Raw genomic sequence first — 23,439 nt, forward strand, 5'->3', positions numbered from 1 at the left:
TTATACCCATTGGTTGATAATGAAAAACAGTCACCTATATATTTGGTATCATACAAAAAGCACTGAACTAGGAGTCAAAAGACCTGAGGTTAAATTTCAGTACTACCTCTTCCTAGCCACGTGACCTTGAGTAAGTAACTTATCCTCTCTAAGCCTCATCTGTAATATGGGAATAATACCTGCCTTCTCTACCTCACTGGTTTGCTACAGGGATTAAATAACAGAATGTATGAAAAAGCAAATGGAAAGCTTAATTCTGAAGTGCTAACAAGACATTTAGTCTCATTTATTAATAATATCATAATTATAGTATATAATTATTACCATTATTATTAATAAGGGAAGATACGAGAGAGGATTGCACTGCTTATGTTAGTATTCTGCGTGTCTTGTTCCAGCATGGAATGAATGGACTACAGGGAAGGATACTGGATAGCTTCTCTCCCTCTAGAGCTTCAGAGCATTGCTTTACATTATTTTAATGAACTCAAATAGCAGACATACTCACATCAAAGTTTAGTACTCAAATATAAGTACTAAATGTTTGGGAATTATTTCACTTTGGATTGTGCATCCCTCTACTGGAGCAAATAGTCAAAAGCTGACTTTACATAGAAGAAGTCAAAGAAAACAGATGTACATAAGGCAGAGGGAAAATGAAATTTGTCGTCAGATGTGTGTTTGCTCACTTAACAGTGCAATGCTAATTAAGAGAATTTGCTTCTCTAAGAGTTGACTCAGTAATACCAACTTCAACAAACTACGGCATTCAAGGCATTATGACAGATGTTGGAGACACAAAGATAAACATGATTCCTCACCAGCTGAAGCAGACATGTACGCTGCCAACTGGAAAAGCTCAAAAACAGACTATAGAATATTTTTTTAAAGTATTTTTTAAAATTAATTAATTAATTAATTATTTTGCTGCGTTGGGTCTTTGCTGCTGTGCAGGCTTTCTCTAGTTGCGGCGAGCGGGGGCTACTCTTCATTGCGGTGAGTGGGCTTCTCATTGCGGTGGCTTCTCTTGTTGTGGAGCACGGGCTCTTAGGTGTGTGGGCTTCAGTAATTGTGGCTCACGGGCTCTAGAGCGTGGGGTCAGTAGCTGTGGCGCATAGGCTTAGCTGCTCCGCGCATGTGGGATCTTCCCTGACCAGGGCTTGAACCCGTGTCCCCTGCATTGGCAGGCAGATTCTTAACCACTGCGTCACCAGGGAAGTCCCCAGACTATAGAATATTGGAACAACACAATAACTCAGTCTACAGTTAATATAGTTGCACTCACTGCAAAGGAATATGCTCCAATATAGCACATTTCAATCAACTCAAAAAACAATGGATAGGGCTTCTGCCTGCCAATGCAGGGGACGCGGGTTCGAGCCCTGGTCCGGGAAGATCCCACATGCCGCGGAGCAACTGGGCCCGTGAGCCACAGCTACTGAGCCTGAGCGTCTGGAGCCTGTGCTCCGCAACAGGAGAGGCTCCGACAGTGAGAGGCCCGCGCACCGCGATGAAGAGTGGCCCCTGCTCACTGCAACTAGAGAAAGCCCTCACACAGAAATGAAGACCCAACACAGCCAAATAAATAAATTAATTAATTTAAAAAAAACAATGGATAAAAAATTTTCTTTCCAAGCATAAGAATGATAAAACCTAAAATTAAAATTTTAATGACAACCAGAAGTCAATTTTTAATATTATATTGAATAGATTAAAACAGGCAGGGGTTTATTTCTATTATCATACAATGTTAAAACACAACATATTTAAAACTCACTTTTGTACCAGGAGGCAATCCTTCTAGCTCTTTAGGCTTTATAAATGTCCGATGCTGGGTCCTGTGATCCAGTTTCTCTTTGTAGGTCAAAAATTGTAGTCTGCATTTTGTACAACGATGAACTCCTTTCTTCTGTTTACAATAAATATTAGAAATAATATTAGAAAATAATTTCTGCCACCACAAATCCCGAGGCCTGAAATTGCTCTTAATAGCTAAAGAATTTTAAAACCAGAATTTTACCACATCCTATCATAAATAATTCCAAAATATTTCATTTTTTACAAGTACTTCTTGCATTAGTATTTGAGTTTCAAAAGTATTTGTTATCATACAGGCAATCAATATGATAATTATATCAATTAGATTACAATGGGACAAGTCTTATACTATTTGTAGTGTGAGTTTACTTAATTATTAATTTGAAGTATAAACTATTCAAACATATGATATCATGAAAATGAGCTATATTATACTTTTATTCTTGGAAAGATCAAATAATTTTTGTTATTTCCATTTGTTTCACAAGTTGGTAACATATATTGAACTTTCTAAAACCAAACAAATTTAACCAGACACTCCCAAGAAAGTTATGTTATAGAAATGGTTGTATATGTCAGTGTTTGTCCAACAGAACTTTAAACAGTGATGATAATGTGCTATACTGCACTGTCTGATATGGTATCCACTGCCACATGTGGTTACTGAGTGCTTGAAATGTGGCAAGTGCAACAGAGAAATCGATTTTAAAATTTCATTTAATTTTAATTTTAAATTAATTTAAATTTGAATAGACGCATGTGGCTAGTGACTGATATTGGACGGCATGGTTACAGAAGCATAAATCAGAACAACTGATCTGAATTTACTATTTGAGAACCCCTTGACTATGTTCCTTCTGAAACCTGGTCATATTATTACTTTACCAATAGGAAACAGGACCGAAGAGAGATGTAAGGCACTTGGCTCATAGCTAGTTAGTGTTCTTTCTACTACATACTAGTAACTGCAGTTTTTTTGTATATGCTGTCATCAATTAAAATATGTATTGTACATTCATCGGTAAATTTGGAACAACGTACAAATATAAAAATGTTTTCTCTAAAGCTGTATCTCCACAGGTTCATCACTATTTGCATTTAAAACACAAATAAACATTTAGGAAAAATCAAATGAGGTAACATACATTAAAGTACCTAGCCATTACTGGTGCACAGCAGGCATTTGATAAATAAAAATTCCTTACAAAGTTCAAAGCAATAGGTAAATATAATGTACTTGTATTACTATTTTAGTTTCATCTTAAGAAGTATGGTTAATTGGATCATATCATAGGTACAGCCAACATAAACAGATTCACCTATATGTACTCAAGAGAGGGGAAAGAGGGGGGAAAAAAAACTCAGTCAAGAAGCTGATAGCAAGGTAACATGACAGAAAGTTCCCCAGATATAGGTCCCAGAAATCTTTTCTCTACCTGTACCTATATCTCATCCAGTTTCATGACTTTAAATAGTATTCATCCAACTGCCTACTCAACATCATTACTTGATATCTAACATGCACTTCAAATCAACATGGACAAAATTAAACTCTAGATTTTCCCCCATCCACCCTTAAAAAAAATCTGTTCCTTCCATAGTCTTCCCAATATCTCAATATATGGGAACATCATTCTTGCAGCTGCTCAGGATGAAGGAATTTGGTCACTCTTAACTCTTTCTCTCACACCCCACTGATAAAACCTTTCAGCTCTACCTTCAAAAGCATAATCTTTCCACTTGTCATCACCTCCGACCACTGCCACCAGATGAGTCCAAGTCACTCACCCGCACTCTCTCACAATAGCCTCCTACCTTCTTGTTTCCACTCTTTCCTCCCAACAGTCTATTCTCTCCATAGCAGCCAGAATAATCTCTCACATGCCTAAACACTCCAATGGCTTCCCATAACCCTCCAAAATCCTGACTCTGGCTTACAAGGCCATATACTATCTTCCCCGCATTCTGTTGCTACAACCTCATCTCCTACTACTCTTTCTCCCACTTGTTTACCATGCTCCAGCCACACTGGCCTCTTTGTTGCTTCTTGAACATCTAGATATATGCTCACCTCACTGCCTACTTACTGTTCCCTCTGCCTGGAACATTCACTCCCAGATAGCCACATGGCTTAATCCCTTATTTCCTCTGGAGAGACTTCTTTGACCACCCCACATAAAAAAACAGAAGCTACTCTTTCACCTCCTAAGCCCTGGCATTCCCTATCCTCATGTATTTCCTCCCTATGGTACTTATTACCAGCTGGCATACAGATACATTCAGACATAATACATATTCTCATTCTCTCTCCCACCTGCCACTATAATGCAAATTCCAGAGAGCACAAACTTTGTTTTGCTCACTTCTGTAAAACAGTCCCTGGCATATATTAAACAGTAAATAAGTATCTGTTTAATAACCAGTAAGGCAGGCAGCAAGAGACTGACAGAGAGTGCACATGAGAAGCAAGCACAATTAAACTAGTTCAAAATGTCTGCCATTCCATTCAATGAGCATTTGCCCAGAGCCCTGAGATGGGGACATTAACCTACTATTCCCTTAGATGGACTCAAGTCTTTCATATCTCTCTTATGCATGTATACCTGTGATGTGCTGAGAATAATACAGTACGTTTTTAAAATAACATGATGTTCAACCAAAAAAATGGTGACCTATTCCAAGGATAGAGACAAAAATTGTGTTGAACTCTTTGACAAGGATACTATATCTTTTGGGCGATTTGAAGGTTTTCAAGGCTAATTCTGACTCTCTGTAATATCTGCCTTTAGACCTAATGTCAGTGAAGAATGACTCTGAGGTAAAAGCTTGGGCCCTAGGTCAATTTTTGGCTCTGCCAACTATCAGCGAATGTGACACTCGGCAAGGTAACTTACTTTCTATAAAGCTTTGTTTCCTTATCTATGAAATGGAAATGATCGCATACCTGCTTTGTAGAGTGGTTGTAAGGATCAGACAAGATAATGCAAGTAAAAGCACTAGTGGCTGTCGTACAGCAAGTGATTAGTATATGTTAACTGCTTGTTATTACTATAAAGATCTAATGAGGCTATTTAACACATCTGAAATCCTTCATCCTTTCTTAAAAGTTGTACAAACTGTCCTGTTAGCTCTGAAATCACTCAATACATAATAATCTATTCTTTTAAGGAAAAGGTTACAACCAAAGTCTTTAAAAAGAATAAAATGAGCCACAGACTCAACAATTCTTACGGTCTAAAATTGCCCTAATATCATCTCAATTACAAGTTTATAATCTTGCTCAGCTATGGTTTTTGAGTCTTTTGTGAACAATTATATTCAAACTGAGAGTCTTCCTCTATTGATTGCTGACTGCCTACCTCTTAGGTACTCCAAACTTACAAAAAAACTGGGCACCCATGGTGTGTCAGTAGTCCCAAGACTACTCTCCGGTTTGATGATTCAATAGAAGGACTTATAGGGCTTAAAAGCTGTTATACTCACAGCTATGATTTATTACAGTGACAGGATACAGAACAGGATTAATAAAGGAAAAAAGTGCATTGGGTGAAGTCTGGAGGATACTGGCACCAGTTTCCAAGTGCCCTCTCCCAGTGGAGTTGCATAGGACATGCTCATCAATCCCCCAGCAACTAACTGCAGCAACAGGTATGAAGTTTTTTGGTTTTGTTTTGTGTTGTTTTATTTGGTTTTCCAGGGAAGCTCTCTTTGAGTCTTAGAGCCCAGGTTTTTCATGGGGTTCAGTCACCAAACCTTCAGACTCCAGAAGAAAAGCAGGCATTCACCATAAACATATTTTTGCACAAGACCTAGAAAAGCTGGTACCACATGGCTCAAGGTTCCAGGCGTGTAAAACACTCATCAATTAATAACAAAGGCTCAGTTTCCAGAGTTAGCCAAGGGCTAGTTATGCAAGTAGACTCTTCTGAAAACGTGCATATTTGAGCAACTCAGACCTGCTGGGTTAACGCTTTCCTATATATGTGGCAAGTTAAGACATACAACTCACGGTATGAAGAGTGACTACAGATCAGGTTAAACCATTTAGGAGACACAGTCCACATAGCAAGCCCATCCATCTCTTTCTTACCTTTCTAAGCATCTATTACTCCCTCCACATCTACACCTCACTCTGGAGCTTAGTAAAGCACAAGAGAAAGAATTACGTTAAAAGCTTCATAATAAAATAGAGCTACTGCTTTATATCTCATTCTTTCTTTCAAAATCAAAGGTCAAAGGATGAAATACAGAGTACCAAGATCAGTGTTTCAAAAACTCTATTCCTAAAGAAATGTTAGTATGTGTTGTGCAAATAAAGGATTCAATGGTCAAATAAGTTTTGGGAACAACATATATAATATCACTTGCTTGGAGATTTATGATCTTTAAAGCATTTTTTAGCATGTTAAAAGCTCTGAAAAATCCTATCAAAAAATAAACAAAAAACTATTCATTTTGTAAGTGCAGCCATTTACTGAATTTCTTTTTCCAGGAACAATTTTAGAGTAGAACATCTATTTGACGTCTGATGGAACATGGGGGAAACTCTAGAATAGAAAGATTTTGCCAGAGTTTAACAGTGAGGTGACATACCAGGATAAAAAAATAAGCATGTTGCCATAACACAGGTGATCTTGAATGCATCTGGATATTCTATATTTATGATTTTTTCCAATTAACAACTATAAGTTGGTTTCATGATTATCTAATGACTGGAACTGAAAGCAATGTTAGCACAAGTGCTGAATAAAATGGCCATGATAACGCATTCAATAATAAGGAAATGTAATGAGCTGATCAGTGAGGAGGCAAAACCTCATTACATAATCAGATTCAGTAAATTCATTGACTTCTGATTTTGGCAAATGTATGACTGCTCTTTCAAGCACTCAAGAATAGGCTCACTGTTATCAAGTTTTCAGCCCAAATAAAGGATGGTCTAATTGTGTCAGGAAAAGAACCAGCAAGCATAAAATGAAAATTCAAGGGAAAGGTGCAAGCACTAGTACTGATATTCCAGAAATTACAAAAGCAGAACTGGTAAAAGTCATCTAAGAAACAAGTTATAACCTAAACACTGTTCTTTGGCATAGTTCACATATCTAGAAATGTGTCATTGCTGTTTACTTTGTCACTGTCTGCTACAAGAGACCATCCTGGATCACTGATGACAACCACATGTCTTCTCATAATAAAAAGTGGGCTAGGGAATTCCCTGGAGGGCCACTGGTTAGGACTCTGCGCTTCCACTACAGGGGCCTCTGGTTTGATCCCTGGTCAGGGAACTGGGATCCACAAGCCGTGGAGCGCAGGGGTGGCGGGGGGAAGGTGGACTAGAAAGTGGAGATAAAGTTTGAAGAGAAAGAGGAAAACAGAAGATTGTGAATCCTCAATCTTATCTTCCTTAGTTCAAACTTATCCTTTTCCCTGCTCTTTAAAATCATTCCCATTCTCACCACTCTTAAACCCTTGAAATGTCCAATATAAATATTCCACTCATCTTTCCTCTTCCCCTCCACACTAGGCTCCTATTTGTACCTACCTTTCAGAATTTTCACTATCCATGAGCCTCATCATCACCAGGAAGCAGACAAGGAGAAGAAGTGGAAGTTTCACAAGTATTTCAGCATAAATTATGAATTAATGGTGTCATTTGGAACAACTTTGCTTTCCTTCTAGAACAAATCTAACCAATGTTCTAAGTTTATATATATAACCTTTTCACTAAGACAAAATGAACAAATAAGAACTGCTAAACCTCACCTGATGCTTCATGTAATGATTCATGTAGGGGGTTGCCATTCTACTAACTTTGAGGCAAAATGGACATAGCAAGTTCTTAGTATTTTCATGGGATGCTCTAAAATGAGTTTCTACATCAGAAAATGTTGATGATCTAAACTGGCAAACCTAGAAATATAAAGAAGATTTAATTTAACTTGAAAATTTGTAACCGATACGCAATTATATCAAAGTAGCCACAATAAGTCATTTGTTTAGAGTAACATGATGTAGTACTAATTCAGCTCTGCTGCCTATACAACCAAGGATCCTGATACTGCAAGTAATACAGATAATCTCTGAAGCAGAAAAGTTGTCTTTCAAAGTTTAGGGATATTCCTAAACATCAGTAGATTCCCTTCTTTTCAGATCTACTACCCCCCATCCCCATCCTGACTTGAATTTTCAAAGTCTGACACCTCTTGACCAATAAAGTTTTTCCTGTTACATCAAATGAGGATCCTCTTCTTTGGATTTTAAATAGCATCCAGGCTGTAACAGAGGCAATTTATCTTTATCTTGCTATCTTACTGGGGACCACTTGAAATTCTGGAAAAATACTGGCTCCAAAGCCTTTAATTGAGTTCCCCGTAACTAACAGTATTTCCGATTTCTCTAACACGTCTATATTCTTCCCTACAGGGTAAGAAAGTCAATATGTTTGTCTTTCTCCAGCAGGGCTTTTTGTTTGTCTAGCAGAGGGGTCAGCAAACTATGGCCCACAGGTCAAATCCAACCCACCACCCACACATACATGAGTTAAACCAAGAGTTTCAACTATTGAAGAGGGTCTTCATTTTAGTAATTCATTTTTATTTTTTAAAAAAAGAACAATACTATTTCATGGCATGTGAAAATTAAACACCTAAATACACAATAAAATGTGTGTGTACCTGGCAAACATATGGCATTTCACCGGGTTTATGAGTGTCCTTCATATGTTGTAAAAGAGTATGTTCTGTTTCAAATGATAATTCACAGATTTTACAAATAGCTGAAAGTGGAAAAAAACACATTACATCATTTTAAGGATGTATAAATCAAAGATTCAGTTTGCACATCCATAACAACAGCAGCAACAAGTAATAATAATAATAGTGGTGATGGTGGTTCCAACAATTCTAGTGTGGTTAACTTTGTAACGCTGTTCTAAGGACTTTACTTAGTATTAGCTTGTTTCATTCTCATACCATCACTGAGAGCTGTACTGTTAATTTTTATCCCCATTTTTTCAGATGAGGAACCTGAGGCACAGAAAGATTAATTAAGTTGACTGACATCTCACAGCTGTATTAAGAGGCAGAGCTGGGATTTGAATCCAAGCTAACTCCAGACTCTGTGATTTTAACTATCACTGCAGTTACTTTTCTTATTAGAGTGTAAATGAAGACCATTAATTTTATATTTGCAAACCAGGGAATCTGAGTTTTGTAATTTACTTCCTACATACAATGCGTAAGTTATGCCAAGGAAGTTTCAATTTACAAGAGGGACTTCAATTTTAGTAAGTAATTTTATTGAAAAGTTTATACAAGTTAAAATATGCTTTCAACTTTGCCCCCAAATTACAAAATCTACTTCTTATTCTTATTTTTCCATCAGAATTCTTAAGGATTCCTCATAGGTTAGATAATCAAAATCATTAATGTTCAGGATTTTAATAAAATTGTGACTTACTAGAAAACTCATGGGGAGTGTGTGTGCTCTCAATGTGACACTGCAGCTGGAATGGTGTGGGATACTGACGGTAGCAGTGCTGGCAGGTGGTGTGGTTTTCCCAGCTCTCAGTGTTCTGCTTCTCAAGTTCCAAATGATGTTTCATGTGGTTCATAAACCTATAAATGATTGTGAACAGGTTCAAATATTCAAATTTATAACCAAAGACAAATCTCACAAATAAGTACCTGAACCTAAATGTTAAAAATGCAGTTGTATTACTCAAAGTAACACCTCTAAAGCCATATAGTCCTCTGGAAAAGTGTGCAATTCAAATGATCACTTTCATTAAGTGCATCAGTGAACATTCTTCTTTGCATCTTTGTTTTAAAATAATCCATTAATATAGTTAATACGAAATACTGCTAATTTGCTTCCTCACCATTATTTCAGATTAAAATTTTTTTGTAAAGAAAAACAGCAGGCTTCTTTTCCATACATGAAATACTATTTACATTTTAAAATAAAATACTTAAAGGAAACTCTACCACCAAGAGCAGCTACAGAATCATGAGAGAAATCTTTTGACGGCCTTGTGATATACAATAGCTTTCAGCTGCTTAAAAGACAAATTGTTAGTATTTTTATTTGTGTCTTGGTTTCTACATGCATGTAATAGCAATTTTAATACCTATAATTACAAGAATCTTTTATTTAATGATACAGGTTTACCGTTAGCACAAACAGTTCATTTTAACTCACAGACTGTGCCCTTTGTAGCACAGTCCATTTTTCAGTTCTACATTCTGCTATGTCAGATTCCCTAAAAGGCTTCTTATGAGAAGGAACTATGACCTTTAATGGCAGAGAGTACAATATAAACAGGCATATCTATTTCAAACGGCTTACTGAAATGTTTTACTGAATTTCAAAGTAAAGTTATTTAATCAAAATTACAATCTCAAGTCTGGGTCAAATATTAATAGCTAGTCACTATGAGTCCCTAAAGGAAATAATCTTGAAATGAAGTAATAATGTCAGCAACCTAGGCAGCACTTATTACAGAGGTTTTAACATTTATCTCTTCACACCTCCAAAACACCACTTATCTTTAGAGCTGCTTATGGTACACTTTGAAATATCTTTTTCCCCCTTTCATTTTAATATCATCTCTATTAAAATCTATTTAAAAATCCTAGTCTTGCCTAAATATTTACATATAAAGGTCATGAGCCATTAACCTTTCAGCTCACAACTTTAGTAAAATGTATTTGTATAAAATAATCTGTTAACTACCTATCTCTCAGTTATTACCCTGCCCCCATCAGCAGCTCACACCTCTTAAACCAGTAGATGGAGATGTGGAAAAAAGGAAACCCCTCACAAGGCTATTCTCAGAATAAAATAACCCTAACTGGTTTTGGTGACACTCGATGTAGGGAAAAATATACTACAATATGTTGACAGGGCTGAGAGGAGAAATCTTGAGCTATTAGGGTCTACCATCCCTTAAAACCACCACCTTTATCACATCAGATAATTATAATTTCTTTTTTTATGGTAGGAATAATTAAGATCTAGTCTCTTAGCAACTTCGAAGTTTATAACACAGTATTGTTGTCTATAACCATTATGCTGTGCATTAGATCTCCAGGACTTATTTATCTATAAAAAGTTCCAAGTTTGTGCCCCTAAATAACATATCCCCAATTCCCCCATCCCTGGTAACCACTGTTCTACTCTGTTTTTATGAGTTACAGAGTTTTTTGTGTTTTTTTTTTGCGGTACGCGGGCCTCACACTGTTGTGGCCTCTCCCGTTGTGGAGCACAGGCTCCGGATGCACAGGCTCAACGGCCGTGGCTCACGGGCCCAGCCGCTCCGCGGCATGTGGGATCCTCCTGGACCGGGGCACGAACCTGTGTCCCCTGCATCGGCAGACGGACTCTCAACCACTGCGCCACCAGGGAAGTCCTGAGTCACAGAGTTTTATCGTAACATTGTTTCAGTGTTACATAGCAAATAACAATTTCTCTTCTGTTAAGCTACTGGGATCATTAGCAATTGATGGCTGGTAGGGCTTGATAAAAGGAGGTAATGAAGTGTGAAAACTCATATGAATAATATAAGTGAAAGGTCTTTGAAAACTATAAAACGCTACCATAAATGTAGCATTCACAAGTGTTTTAGGCTTATATTACAGAGTATTTCAGTGTTTTTCTATGTACTTCATTTTGGACCCAAGAATTCACCAGGAAAAATAAATGCTGAGCTTAGAAATGACCTACCTATAGAATGTTTAAGAATGCTAGTTATAAATGATGGTTTTCAAGGGTAAATATTTTTAAAAGTTTATAAGCGTGTTATGTGTCACAATATAGGTACAGACATACATATGCATATATGTATCTGACCTAAGGGAAGTGCATTGATGTCTGCAATTTACTCTGGAAAGTATAAAAAACTCAGATGGATCTATGGATAAATAGATATGTAGTAATGCAAGTAGAGTAAAATATTAATGCTGGAATTGAGGTGGTAAATATATAGAGATGTTCACTGTAAAATTTTCTCAACTTTGCTGACTATTTGAAATTTTTTATAATAAAATATTGGAAAAGCAATGTCAGGCTATATAGCCAATTAAAAAATACCAATCAATATATCCCGTTACTTTGTTCTTGTTATATTTCACTTAGGATGATAGATATGTAATATGCCATATAACTCAAAGACTGCAAAGTATAAGCTCCTAAAATTTGAAGCATACATGTATAACTCCTCAGAATTCCATTGAGAATTGAATCTCTACTTTGAAAATCTGTTAAATTATAAAATCAAAGCAGACATGTTGCACAGAACTGGTACTTCTGGGCTTCCCTGGTGGCGCAGTGGTTAAGAATCTGCCTGTCAATGCAGGGGACACGGGTTCGAGCCCTGGTCCAGGAAGATCCCATATGCCACAGAGCAACTAAGCCCGTGTGCCCCAACTACTGAGCCTGCGCTCTAGAGCCCGCGAGCCACAACTACAGAGCCCACGTGCCACAACCACTGAAGCCCGCGTGCCTAGAGCCAGTGCTCTGCAACAAGAGAAGCCACCGCAATGAGAAGCCCGTGCACCACAACGAAGAGTAGACCCTGCTCGCCGCAACTAGAGAAAGCCCGCGTGCAGCAACAAAAACCCAACACAGCCAAAAATAAATAATAAATTAAAAAAAAAAAAGAACTGGTACTTCTCTAGATGATCCAAAAAAATCACTTCTTCTGTAAGGAAAATGTACTAAAATTATAAATATGAACTGTAAAAGAGAACATTAAATAAAACAAACATGGAGGAGGTAGAATTGGATAAAGTGGTTCTTCTTGTGATAGGAAAAATAAGATTCAGAAGCAGTTAAAATTTTAATAAAAATATCTCACGGAAATTCCTAGTTCAATGATAAATACAGAGAAAAGAATGATTTTCCCCTAGCTTAAAATAAATTTTGTCCTTTCTTAAGCTATCTGAAAGAAATACAACTAAAGTGGATTCAAGTGTCAAACTCCTAAAAATACAAGAAAAGATAAAAGCTTTTCAACATGAAAATCTGCCTTTATTCTTAGTAGAAAGTTAAAATTGCTTATCTAGGATGGCACAGAAAAAGAAATACAATATTTACATCTGTAGCATCACAATTTTCAAATAGAAATAGAAATAAGTATTTACATACCTAAGATTATTTTTAAGAACTTTCAAGCAACTGAAGCATTTAAATGTTGTATAAGTCTTCTCTTCCTCATCAACAGCTCCTTCATGTCTTCCATAGTAAAAGTCACTAACTAACATAATCAATTTTCCTTTCTCTGCACCAGTCTCATTTTTATCTTCAGTACTGGAAAGTTCCACTTTAATCATTCCCAAAAATGCATTTACCATGTCTGGACAACAACGCTGAAAGAGAAAAAAATATATAAGCCTTATTTATATTTCTTTAAAAAATTAGACACCAAAAAATGATTCTGTGTTTATAACTAGGGCCAGCTCATGTGGAAAGACAGTCTCACATAGTTTTAATCACAAACAATAAATAAAAGCTACATTTTAGAAAAAGTCTGTCACTTTCTCCAGGTGCAGAAGTATATATAACATGCTATGATTTGTCTATATTAATAGATGGAAAATAAGAACATTCATGTGTGCTGGTATACACAGGAAGAAAATCAAAGAGGATACAAAACAAGTTAATAAAAAATGATTCCTTTGTGAGTTGTATTGAAAACTAGGCAAACAGGAGTCGGGGTGAGATTTTTTCACTGTATTCCTTCTTATACTTTTTGAATCATGTGACTATAATTACCCCAAAATTAAATAAACTAAAGATAACTAACAAACTCATTCCTTTCTTTTCTCTATCTATGATGCAAAACATAAAAACATCACTTGATTGTGTATCTCTACACAATATTACATAAATAGGAAACCTGAAAGCATTGTATAAGTTACTTCTTACTTTTAAAACCAAAGCCCAAAGTCCAGTTAACAGAAGTCACACTCAGGGAGACGGAAATAGTGATAGATCAAATACAGTTTTGCCCAAGAATAAAGAGACTGTAATTGGAATTCCAGGATGCTCCTTTTCTTTCTACATTTTTTTGTAAAATGCTGAATTTCAATGAAAAAATTGCCAATCTTTGAAATAGTGAGCAATAACTTTTACTAAATAGTTTTCTTTACCTTGTATTCTTCTCATCCCTTCTTTTCTGCATATATCCTACACTACCTTTTTTCTTGCCTCCTTCCCCCCTTCCTGCCATTTATACTAGGCATACAAAAAGAATATGGACTATCTTTCCACAGACACAAAGGACACTGTAGTATCTACTAAAATATTTTAAAATATTTTCATTAGTACTTTGAAAATTACCTAAAACCTAATTACAAGAGCTTCTTACACCAATATAAATCTAGAATTAATTTATAACAACTACACATACTATATTCTGGATTGAGTTAAAAACTATCATTTCATATGAAATGCTCCACCATTAGGAGTTTATGTCTAAGTGCTAAAAATTAAAATGCAAGGCTAAGATTTTCATTGAGTAATGTGACATGCATATATCACCATGGACAAAAAATAACATAAAAAAAGAAATTAAGTTACATGAAAGATTAAGCACCTAATAAAATGCCTGCTTTACAAGAAGTTTGAAGAATGGCATGACCTAGTCAATAAAATATCCCGATTAATATATTATTTCATTAAAAATTAAAATATAATATGTAGTGTTTGTAAACTTAATTTTAATAATTTAATGATTGGGAAGGATTTTAAAATCTCTTATAAAGTTAATCATTATGAGTATCAATTTTTACTTAAGTTATATGAAAATACCAATGAGAAGATTTCTTATCTAAATATCTGGATAAACTAGCATTTACTGTATATCAATCCTTAATATTTTAATATTAATATTTTCAGAGATTTGTGAATATTTTTAAAAATCAAATTTTGAAAAAGTTTTACCTTCATGTGAAATTTCAAAGGATCCAAAAGATTGAACTGAACATTGCACTTTGGACAAGATCTTACAAGAGGTGTTGCAGTTTTATGGAGAGTTGGTGAGGTATTTGTACCTAAAATAAATTAAGGAGTTTTATGAGTCAAATTCTCCTTTTTTAACCTTAAACCCAACCAGTAATAACAGTTTTAAACTTCATCACAATTTCTGAAATTTATGTATAAATAATACCATTTCTTTTTTATACACCAGATTCATATTTACCTTTCGATAGCAAGACAGGGGAGGATGTCACTGAAGGAGTGTTCATTAAAGACAATGAAGCACAAGGACTTATGTCAGAAACTCCTTCGGTGATCTTTGGCTTTTTTGGACTAACAACGTTTTGTTGAGAAAGAGAACAATATTCCATTATTATAGGCGGAGACTCTTCTAGATCTACAATGATTAAAATAGTGGGAAAGATATTTGAAATTGCTTTAGTATAGAATATTGTTTACAAATGCTACTAAAATGGCCTTACATTTAAAATTCAGTAAGAATACTTTGGAGATAAAGGTAATATAATTGAATTACCATATCATACAACTGACAATAAAGAATGACCAAAATTTATATGATCAATAGGTAGAAAGAAACCGCACAAATAACCATTATGGACAACACAGTTTGAACAATTCATGAAATAAACTTTTTATGCAAGAAAATTCTAAAGATGCTTTCAAATTAATATATAAATAGGTATCATGAAAGAAGTCGGACCAAAAAAACCCAAGCCACCCCCCCACCAAAAAAAAGGCAGAAGAGAGAATACTCTAAAAGCTCAGTTCCAAAAAATGAATTTCTCTTCAGATGCTTCAATGCATTTGAGCTTGTAAACAAAAACAATTTATATTCTAATCTAAAAACTTAGAGAAACTCCTTAAGATACTTGAAAAAAAGTCCTAAGATATCTAATGGAAAACCAAGTTGGTTCTTTTCCCACTTAACAACCTGATGGGTAGTTTAAATTATCTATTTAATTCCTACATGCAAAGTAGAAACAACTAATCTTAAATATCTTGAATGACAATACCTCACTTATTCATATGAAAAGGTTTGGAGTTAGTATGATGGCTTTCAAACTATGTTCCCCTGAGCCTAATGGTTCTGTTTTAGGGAATTCAGTGGGCATGTCAGACAGAGAAATTCTCATTTTACTTTAAAAAAAAAATGAGACTTTTACATAAAATTCTGTTTGAATAGAGATTTCATTGCTGAAAATAGTTTTGAGTTTGAAAACCATCACTTAAAGGCTAAAGAATTATGCAATTCAGGGTATTTGCAAGAGAAGTGGGGCTATTTAGGCTATAACCAGACCCAGAAAAAGTCCCTTTTGAAAATAACACACAATTGTACTTTGTGATAAAGATTCTAAAACTGCACATGTTTTAATGCTCCCAACTGTATACTAATAGGAGAAGCAGAATAGGTATATGCCAGGAAAATAAGAGTATTACACCAGTGGGCTCCTCTGTCAAATCTGCGTTTCATTCTTTGAGATAACACAGAAATGATTTTTTTCCATCTTCAAGCACATGATTACTGACAGCTATATTGCAGACACTTAGGACTGATTTCTGTGTAATCACACTAACATTCTTCTCAGTTGCTTAGGTTCACTGAACAACCAATGAGTGCTGGTATTTTGGACTAGGCAACTAGTTATCTAATAGGCTGTTTTATATATAATTTTTAAAGCATGCATAAATCTCCAAGTTAAATAAAATCACTCTGAGCTCAATAGTTTTAAATTCTGATTCTTCAACTTATTTATCTGTGTTGCCTCTGGCTTGTGCTGTTCGCTATCCTCAACAGTGCCAATAAAAATCCCATTCTCCTTCTTTAAAATCAAGTTCAAATCCAGCCATCTCCAATATCCTATGATCATCCTAGACAGGAGTCCATTAATCATGCTTCTGAACATATAGTCCATATTACTATTCATAATTATCATGCTAACAATGTTTATTGTCAAGTCTTTCAATGCTTTAATGAATTTTTCACTTTTCACTTATCTCATTTGAGCCTCAAAAAAGCCCTGAGATAAACAGAGCAAGAATCAAAATTATATAGCTAAATGGCTGATTTCAGGTCTAGAAAATGAATGCATTATGTGAGAAAAATAAAAATATCTATTTTAATAATATGAGAAAATTGAGGTGTAAAGAAGTTAGGTGATTTAATAAAGGCTACAAAAATATTTAGAATAGAGGCTCAAGCCTATATCTTCCTAATCAACTATAAACCTATTTACCATTAGGGCAAAGTTCCACTCTTTGCAGTATAACAACTTAGAGAGAGAGGGAGAGTGGAAGCTTCAAGAATTCACAGATTTTTTCTATGAATAAAGACTGTGTGCATTATAAAATCAGACTTCAGACATCTATTTCATCTTATTTATTTTGGTTCTTGGTTATTTTACTCACTAGATAAGTGGCACCTAGATAAGTGATTATCAAACCAAATATTATCAAGGGAAAATGTTTTCGGCGCACATATTACTATAAATTTCTTTCTATTTTGGTTTTGTAAATATATACTAATTTGTGAGTAAACAATTTAAATATTCACAAAAATTTTTGTGTACCTTTCTCCAGTTAGTGAAATACATCAAATTTGCTAACATAGAAACAATAATTGCTTTGATAACAGGGAATTTTTCAACTAGATAAAACTTCATGGCATACTATTTCAGGTTAATGAAGAACTTTGTTATGGTGTACAATCAAAGAACTATAATTCTTCTTTAACTGGAAATTTTCATTATTCCTTCAATGGATATTTACTGAGTAGTTACTATGTGCAAATCACTTATTTCTTTAGTATTGCCATTTTATACTACTACCCTATAACCATATTTAACTATCACATCTACAACATTAATTTTGATAGAAAGACTCTAGCCTATTAAGAAATCAACTATAACCATGCATTTTTTCTCATACTAATTACCAAGTAATTAATACTTTTTTTTTAAACCATAGTATTAGGGTATCAGGGAACTTCCCTGACTCACAGAAATTATATTAAGATTTTTCAGTGCATGGCTGGCTCCAAGTGAGAATGAGCTCAAAGAATATGTTAGTCAACTTAATAAAAAGAAATAAAATATTCTATCATTAAATACGATTTTATATAAAATCACCCAAGAAAGACATTCAGGAATGATTAGCTTCCATTTTACAATATATGAAAAACATAGCATGAAGATACAGGCTTCAAAATAGAAATCCATCGTATATATATATTCATCAAGTCTCTTTTTATTATATTTATAAAAACTGCCAAACCAAACCTATATAAACTGTTGTTCCATGTTTGCGTAGTGGTGTTGAATCCTGGGTCAAGTCTAACACCAGATCTGAAGAATCATCCGATTCATCTTGTGATGAAGTCTTTATAAAATCCTGTAATAAGTTATAATTATTTTGTTTTACAAAGTTTTATAAAGGTAAATTTAACTGTATGTCAATACTATAAAGATAACCTTAATGATTCAATTACTAATAAGTTATAAAACACAAAGATATTTATTACTTGCTGTCAAAATCAGCATCTACTAGGTAAAGGGTACATGAGAACTCTCTGGATTATTTTTGTAATTTTTCTGAAAATCTAAAGTTAGTTTTAAATAAACAGTTAACATTTAAAAATAATGATAATATTACTAGCAAAGTAGAGGTTATATTTTGGTACAACTTTTCTGCAAGAAAATTTTGGGAGTATATATCAAGGGCTTTAAAAAGTTCATATCCTTTGATCCAATTATTCTAAATAGTCCATTTCCAAGACTTTATGCTAAGGAAATGAAAATATTTAATGGAGAATTATTTATAATAGCAAAAATTAAAAACCCGTATGTCCAACAATGGTGGAACGGTTAAATAAATTAAATAATAGACTATCATGCAACATTTTTTCAGAAACAGCCAATGACAAAGAAATGTTTCTAATATAAAGTTCAGTGGAAAAAAGAGGACCAGACACCTGTGTATAAAATATAGTCCTGATTGATGTACTCTATATACCACACTAACCATCTGCAGAAAACAAAATTCTCTTCCGTTTCTTTTCAACCCCTGTCCCGCTCTGCACCAAACCCCATACATATTACCTTTATCATGGGAATATAAGGATCCTGCTTGCGTGTTTTGTGCTTACAAGTTGAGAGAGACAATCATGTATTAAGAATTTTACTTTGCTACTAAGTTTTCTGTTGACAGAGACTTGTTATGGAGACAGATATTGAAGTGACACAAACCATTCTATTCCTAGAATTTGAGGCATAACAGGCAGATTTCTGCATTTGAGCTTTACCATGTATTATATAAAATCAATAATAGCTATATGACTTAATTGTAACCAAGCACAATCTAACTACAAGGTAAATATTTGCACTTAAAAATGGAAAATATTTACTAGCAATTCCCAAAATAGTTCTTTAACAGAAGTTCCTCCAAACAAACTTAACACTTTACTTTAAATCCTTTCCTAGGTGATAACTCTGGTCAATTAAGTACCACCGTTTCAGAAAGCAGATATATTATTAAACAAATAACTTGTTAAAATAATTCTCCAATTGGGATTTTTTAATATCTCATAAAGTAGTTCAGAAAGACACCAAATACAATGGTAAGGTACAAAAGGTGATAGACTAGGATTCGGAAGACTTGTCCATTTATTTAACTATGGAACCTTGGGTAAGTCACTTACGAGATTCAAGTTATTCCTTTGCAACTGAAATAGTAGCCACCAATTATTGTCTGTTTAAAATGTACTTGCCTCTTTCACAGTACACATGGTCCCAGACTTTCGATGGTTCAACTTACGATTTTCCATATTACGATGTTGTGAAAGCGATACGCATTCGGCAGAAACCATACTTCGAATTTTGATCTTTTCTCAGGCTAGTGATATGTGGTTTGATACTGGGCAGTGGCAGCAAGCCACAGCTCCCAGTCAGCCACGTGATCACGAGGGTAAGCAATCAATATACTTACAACCATTCTGTTTTTCACTTTCAGTACAGTATTCAATAAATTACATGAGATATTCAACATGTTATTGTAACATAGGCTTTGTATTAGATGATTTTGCCCAACTACAGGCTAATGTAAGTGTTCTGAGCATGTTTAACATAGGCTAGGCTAAGTTATGATGCTTGGTAGGTTAAGTGTATTAAATGCATTTTTTTTTTTTTTTTTTGCGGTATGTGGACCTCTCACTGTTGTGGCCTCTCCGGTTGCGGAGCACAGGCTCCAGATGCGCAGGCTCAACAGCCGTGGCTCACGGGCCCAGCCGCTCTGTGGCATGTGGGATCTTCCCGGACCGGGGCACGAACCCACGTCCCCTGCATCAGCAGGCGGACTCTCAACCACTGCGCCACCAGGGAAGCCCCCAAATGCATTTTTAACTCAGGATATTTTCAACTTACGATGTGTTTATCAGGATGTAACCCCATCAAAGAAGTCAAAGAAGATCTGTACTACATGTATTCTGTTAAGAAGTTGTCACAGCAGTACTAATGAAGACCTAATATGATCTCCCATTTTATAAACAGGTAAGCTAAAGTTAAGTATGGTTAAGTAAGGTTCCCAGTACAACCCAGCTTCTTACTGATGATGAAGCTGGAATTAGAACAAAGGTCGGCCTTATTACGAAGCCTGTGCCTTAAGCTATATCAGACTTACTTTAAAATGGATAATAATAATTATGTCCCTGCCTGCTGAAAAGAGTTATTGAGGTTAAAGAGAATGAAAAAGTTTAAGAATTTCAGAGAAAATTCCCTAACATAGGATTCTCAATTCATTTGAGAATATATGTCATCCTTAACTGTGGCTGCATAACAGAATCACCTGGAGATTTTTCTGTTTTAATCTATTATGCCCAGGTCTCACCCAAGACCAACTGACAAAAATCTCTATTTTTAAAAAACTCTCTAGGATTGGGAACCTGATTGAGTAACTTTGATGAAACAACCATGCCCACAGAAACAAAAAATTCTGAGTTTGGATGAGCTCTAGTTTCTAACTTTTCTAACATGAAAGATATCCCTCCTCCTTATTATTCTTCTTCCCTGGGTCCAACATAGAAATGATTTTCATCTATCTGTATTTAAATAATGATGTTTCCTTTATTGTTTTTCCTTTTTTCCCTCCTTTTTTTTGGCCTCACCACATGGCTTGTGGGATCTTAGTTCCCCGACCAGGGATTGAACCCAGGCCCACTGCAGTGAAAGCGCCGAGTCCTAACCACTGGACTGCCAGGGAATTCCCTGGTTTGTTTTTCCTAAATGCCAGACAGCTTATTACAGTATGAGGAAACCACTGAGTTAATCTGATTCCAGCTAAAATCAAATAATTTTTGCATTTCTTGTAGCCTGCAATTATCAGGTGCACCTATTAAGTTTATAAAAACATTAAGAACAGCCTGTGGATACTTAGAGAATCCAAGTTTGAGAGCCAGCGGTCTGGGTAAAGGTTGTCATTTTAGAAATGAAGAAAGTGAGGCCCACAGAGGTTGTGAAAATGCTCTACTTAGGAACAAAGACAGAATCAGCATTCAAGTCTCATTTTCAATCCAGGTTTCTTGGACCATTAGTCCAGGGCTATGATTGATAATAATCTCTGAATACAGATATAGGTTTTCCAAAATTGAATTTTTTGCTTGAAAGCTCAAATTTTATCATTGGCAAGAATAGTATCAGTTTTCTTCCATGATAGGCATGCTTTGTATATTTCTGAGTACTGAAAAACTGTGTGTGGCAGATAGACTCTAAAGGTGGCCCCCATAACTTCCTCCTGATATTAAGACTTGTATAATCTCCCCTTGAGTGTGGGCGGGACCTGTGATTGCTTCTAACCAAGAGAATATGGCAAAAGTGACGGGATGTACATGATTATGTTACATAGGCCATCTTTCCCTTGCTGGCTTTGAGGAAGCAAGCAAGTCATGTTAGGAAGGCCTACACAGCAAGGAACTGAGGACGGTCTCCAGCTGACAGCAACAAGAACTGACACCTTCAGTCTGACAACCCACAAAGAACTGGATACTGCCAACAACAATGTGAGCTTGGGAGCAGTATTAACTGATACTGCAGCTCTGCCTGACACCTTGATTGCAGCCTGGCCCAGCAGAGGACCCAGTTAAGCCATACCCTGACTCCAGACTCATAGAAACCATGAAATAGTAAGTATATATTGCTTTAAGCTTCTAAGTTTGTGGTACTATTGTTAAGCAGCAATAAATAATTACTCCATGGTGCTTTATCAGTCATCCTTTCAAGTAAGAATGGCATTCTATTTAAAAAAAAAACAGCTAGTTCAGCTTGCAATTCAATCTCACAAGTGCTTTTCCTCAAGAAAAACTCTATACTGCAGATAGAGAAATGCTTTATGATGCATACTACCCATTTCGTCACACAGAATATTTAAAAAGAAGTGTATTCAAGGGTTGAAAGTTAATAAAATTAGAAACAATTTATTATTTCCTCAAGAATATTCTTAAGTGAAAGTGAAATTTTTCTACTGTGAGTGCTTGGTGGCCACCGATACAAAAACTACTAGTAGGGTTGGGTGGCACTGCCTTGACTCATATTAAGGCACCAGCAGTTTCACCCTCCATTGCCTTTGTACCACTAGTGCAAATGTTAACAGAGTGAAAAGGGCAAATGTCTTAGTGTTAGTATGACAATGGTTTTGACCTCACAGACTACTGAGAGTCTCAGGGAACCCCAATGGTCTGTGAAATACACCACTGCTCCAAGGCAATGCTTCTATTTTTAAAAGCACATACTTAAATGTATGTATGATGTGTGTATGTGCATATTTTAAAAACTCTGGGCTAACCTGGATTGAAATCCCAGATCCATCATTACCAGCTGTGTGGCCTTGAGTGAATCATTTAGACTCTCTGAGCCTCAGTTTCCTCAACTATAAAATGGGGGAAATAACTGCGCTTACCTCATAAGAAAGTCATAAGAATTAAAAGAGATTAATTTATATATAGCATCTAGAACTAAGACTTACCCATGTTGACAGACTAACAAATGTTAAATATTACCATTATATATTATTTCTGTTAAAAGTTTTAAAAACTAAACTATGAAAGTATGTTTTCAAAATAAACAGCAATAATGACCTTGGAAAAATCTTCCCAATTAAGAATGCCTGGTTTAAGGGCTTCCCTGGTGGCGCAGTGGTTGAGAATCCGCTTGCCGATGCAGGGGACACGGGTTCATGCCCCGGTCCGGGAAGATCCCACGTGCCGCGGAGCGGCTGGGCCCGTGAGCCATGGCCGCTGAGCCTGCGCGTCCAGAGCCTGTACCCCACAACGGGAAAGGCCACAACAGTGAGAGGCCCGTGTACCGCAAAAAAAAAAAAAAAAAAGAATGCCTGGTTCAGTTTACTGTCTTAAGAATTTTGCCATTATGCAATTTTCATTACTGATTATACTTTTTTACTCACCTTTCGATAGCATAGTTTTCAATATTACACCTATTTAAGCATATTACCTGATTTATTGACAGGTTGGATAGTTAGTTCCTGCAGCTATTATTTTGGGTATTGGCTGAGCCATCATAAAGATGGTGACATTTTCTTTTTTTATACTCTAATAAAGATGTTAAAAAAAATGGTATATAT

At 35.5% G+C, this 23,439-nt stretch overlaps 1 protein-coding gene across 1 annotated transcript in view; it reads right to left on the bottom strand.

Annotated features, from left to right (window-relative positions):
• ZNF280C (zinc finger protein 280C) overlaps nucleotides 1-23,439 on the bottom strand; it is a 54,520-nt gene that overhangs the window by 13,922 nt on the left and 17,159 nt on the right. The window contains exons 7-14 of the mRNA XM_030844866.2: nucleotides 18,093-18,204; nucleotides 15,020-15,193; nucleotides 14,761-14,870; nucleotides 12,964-13,184; nucleotides 9,277-9,434; nucleotides 8,493-8,593; nucleotides 7,582-7,728; nucleotides 1,778-1,909 (exon numbers count right to left, since the gene is read on the bottom strand). Coding sequence (XP_030700726.1) covers nucleotides 1,778-1,909; nucleotides 7,582-7,728; nucleotides 8,493-8,593; nucleotides 9,277-9,434; nucleotides 12,964-13,184; nucleotides 14,761-14,870; nucleotides 15,020-15,193; nucleotides 18,093-18,204 — 1,155 coding nt within the window. The remainder of the gene's footprint in view (nucleotides 1-1,777; nucleotides 1,910-7,581; nucleotides 7,729-8,492; nucleotides 8,594-9,276; nucleotides 9,435-12,963; nucleotides 13,185-14,760; nucleotides 14,871-15,019; nucleotides 15,194-18,092; nucleotides 18,205-23,439) is intronic.

Source organism: Globicephala melas, chromosome X (assembly GCF_963455315.2).
Source record: "Globicephala melas chromosome X, mGloMel1.2, whole genome shotgun sequence".
Taxonomy (NCBI): domain Eukaryota; kingdom Metazoa; phylum Chordata; class Mammalia; order Artiodactyla; family Delphinidae; genus Globicephala; species Globicephala melas.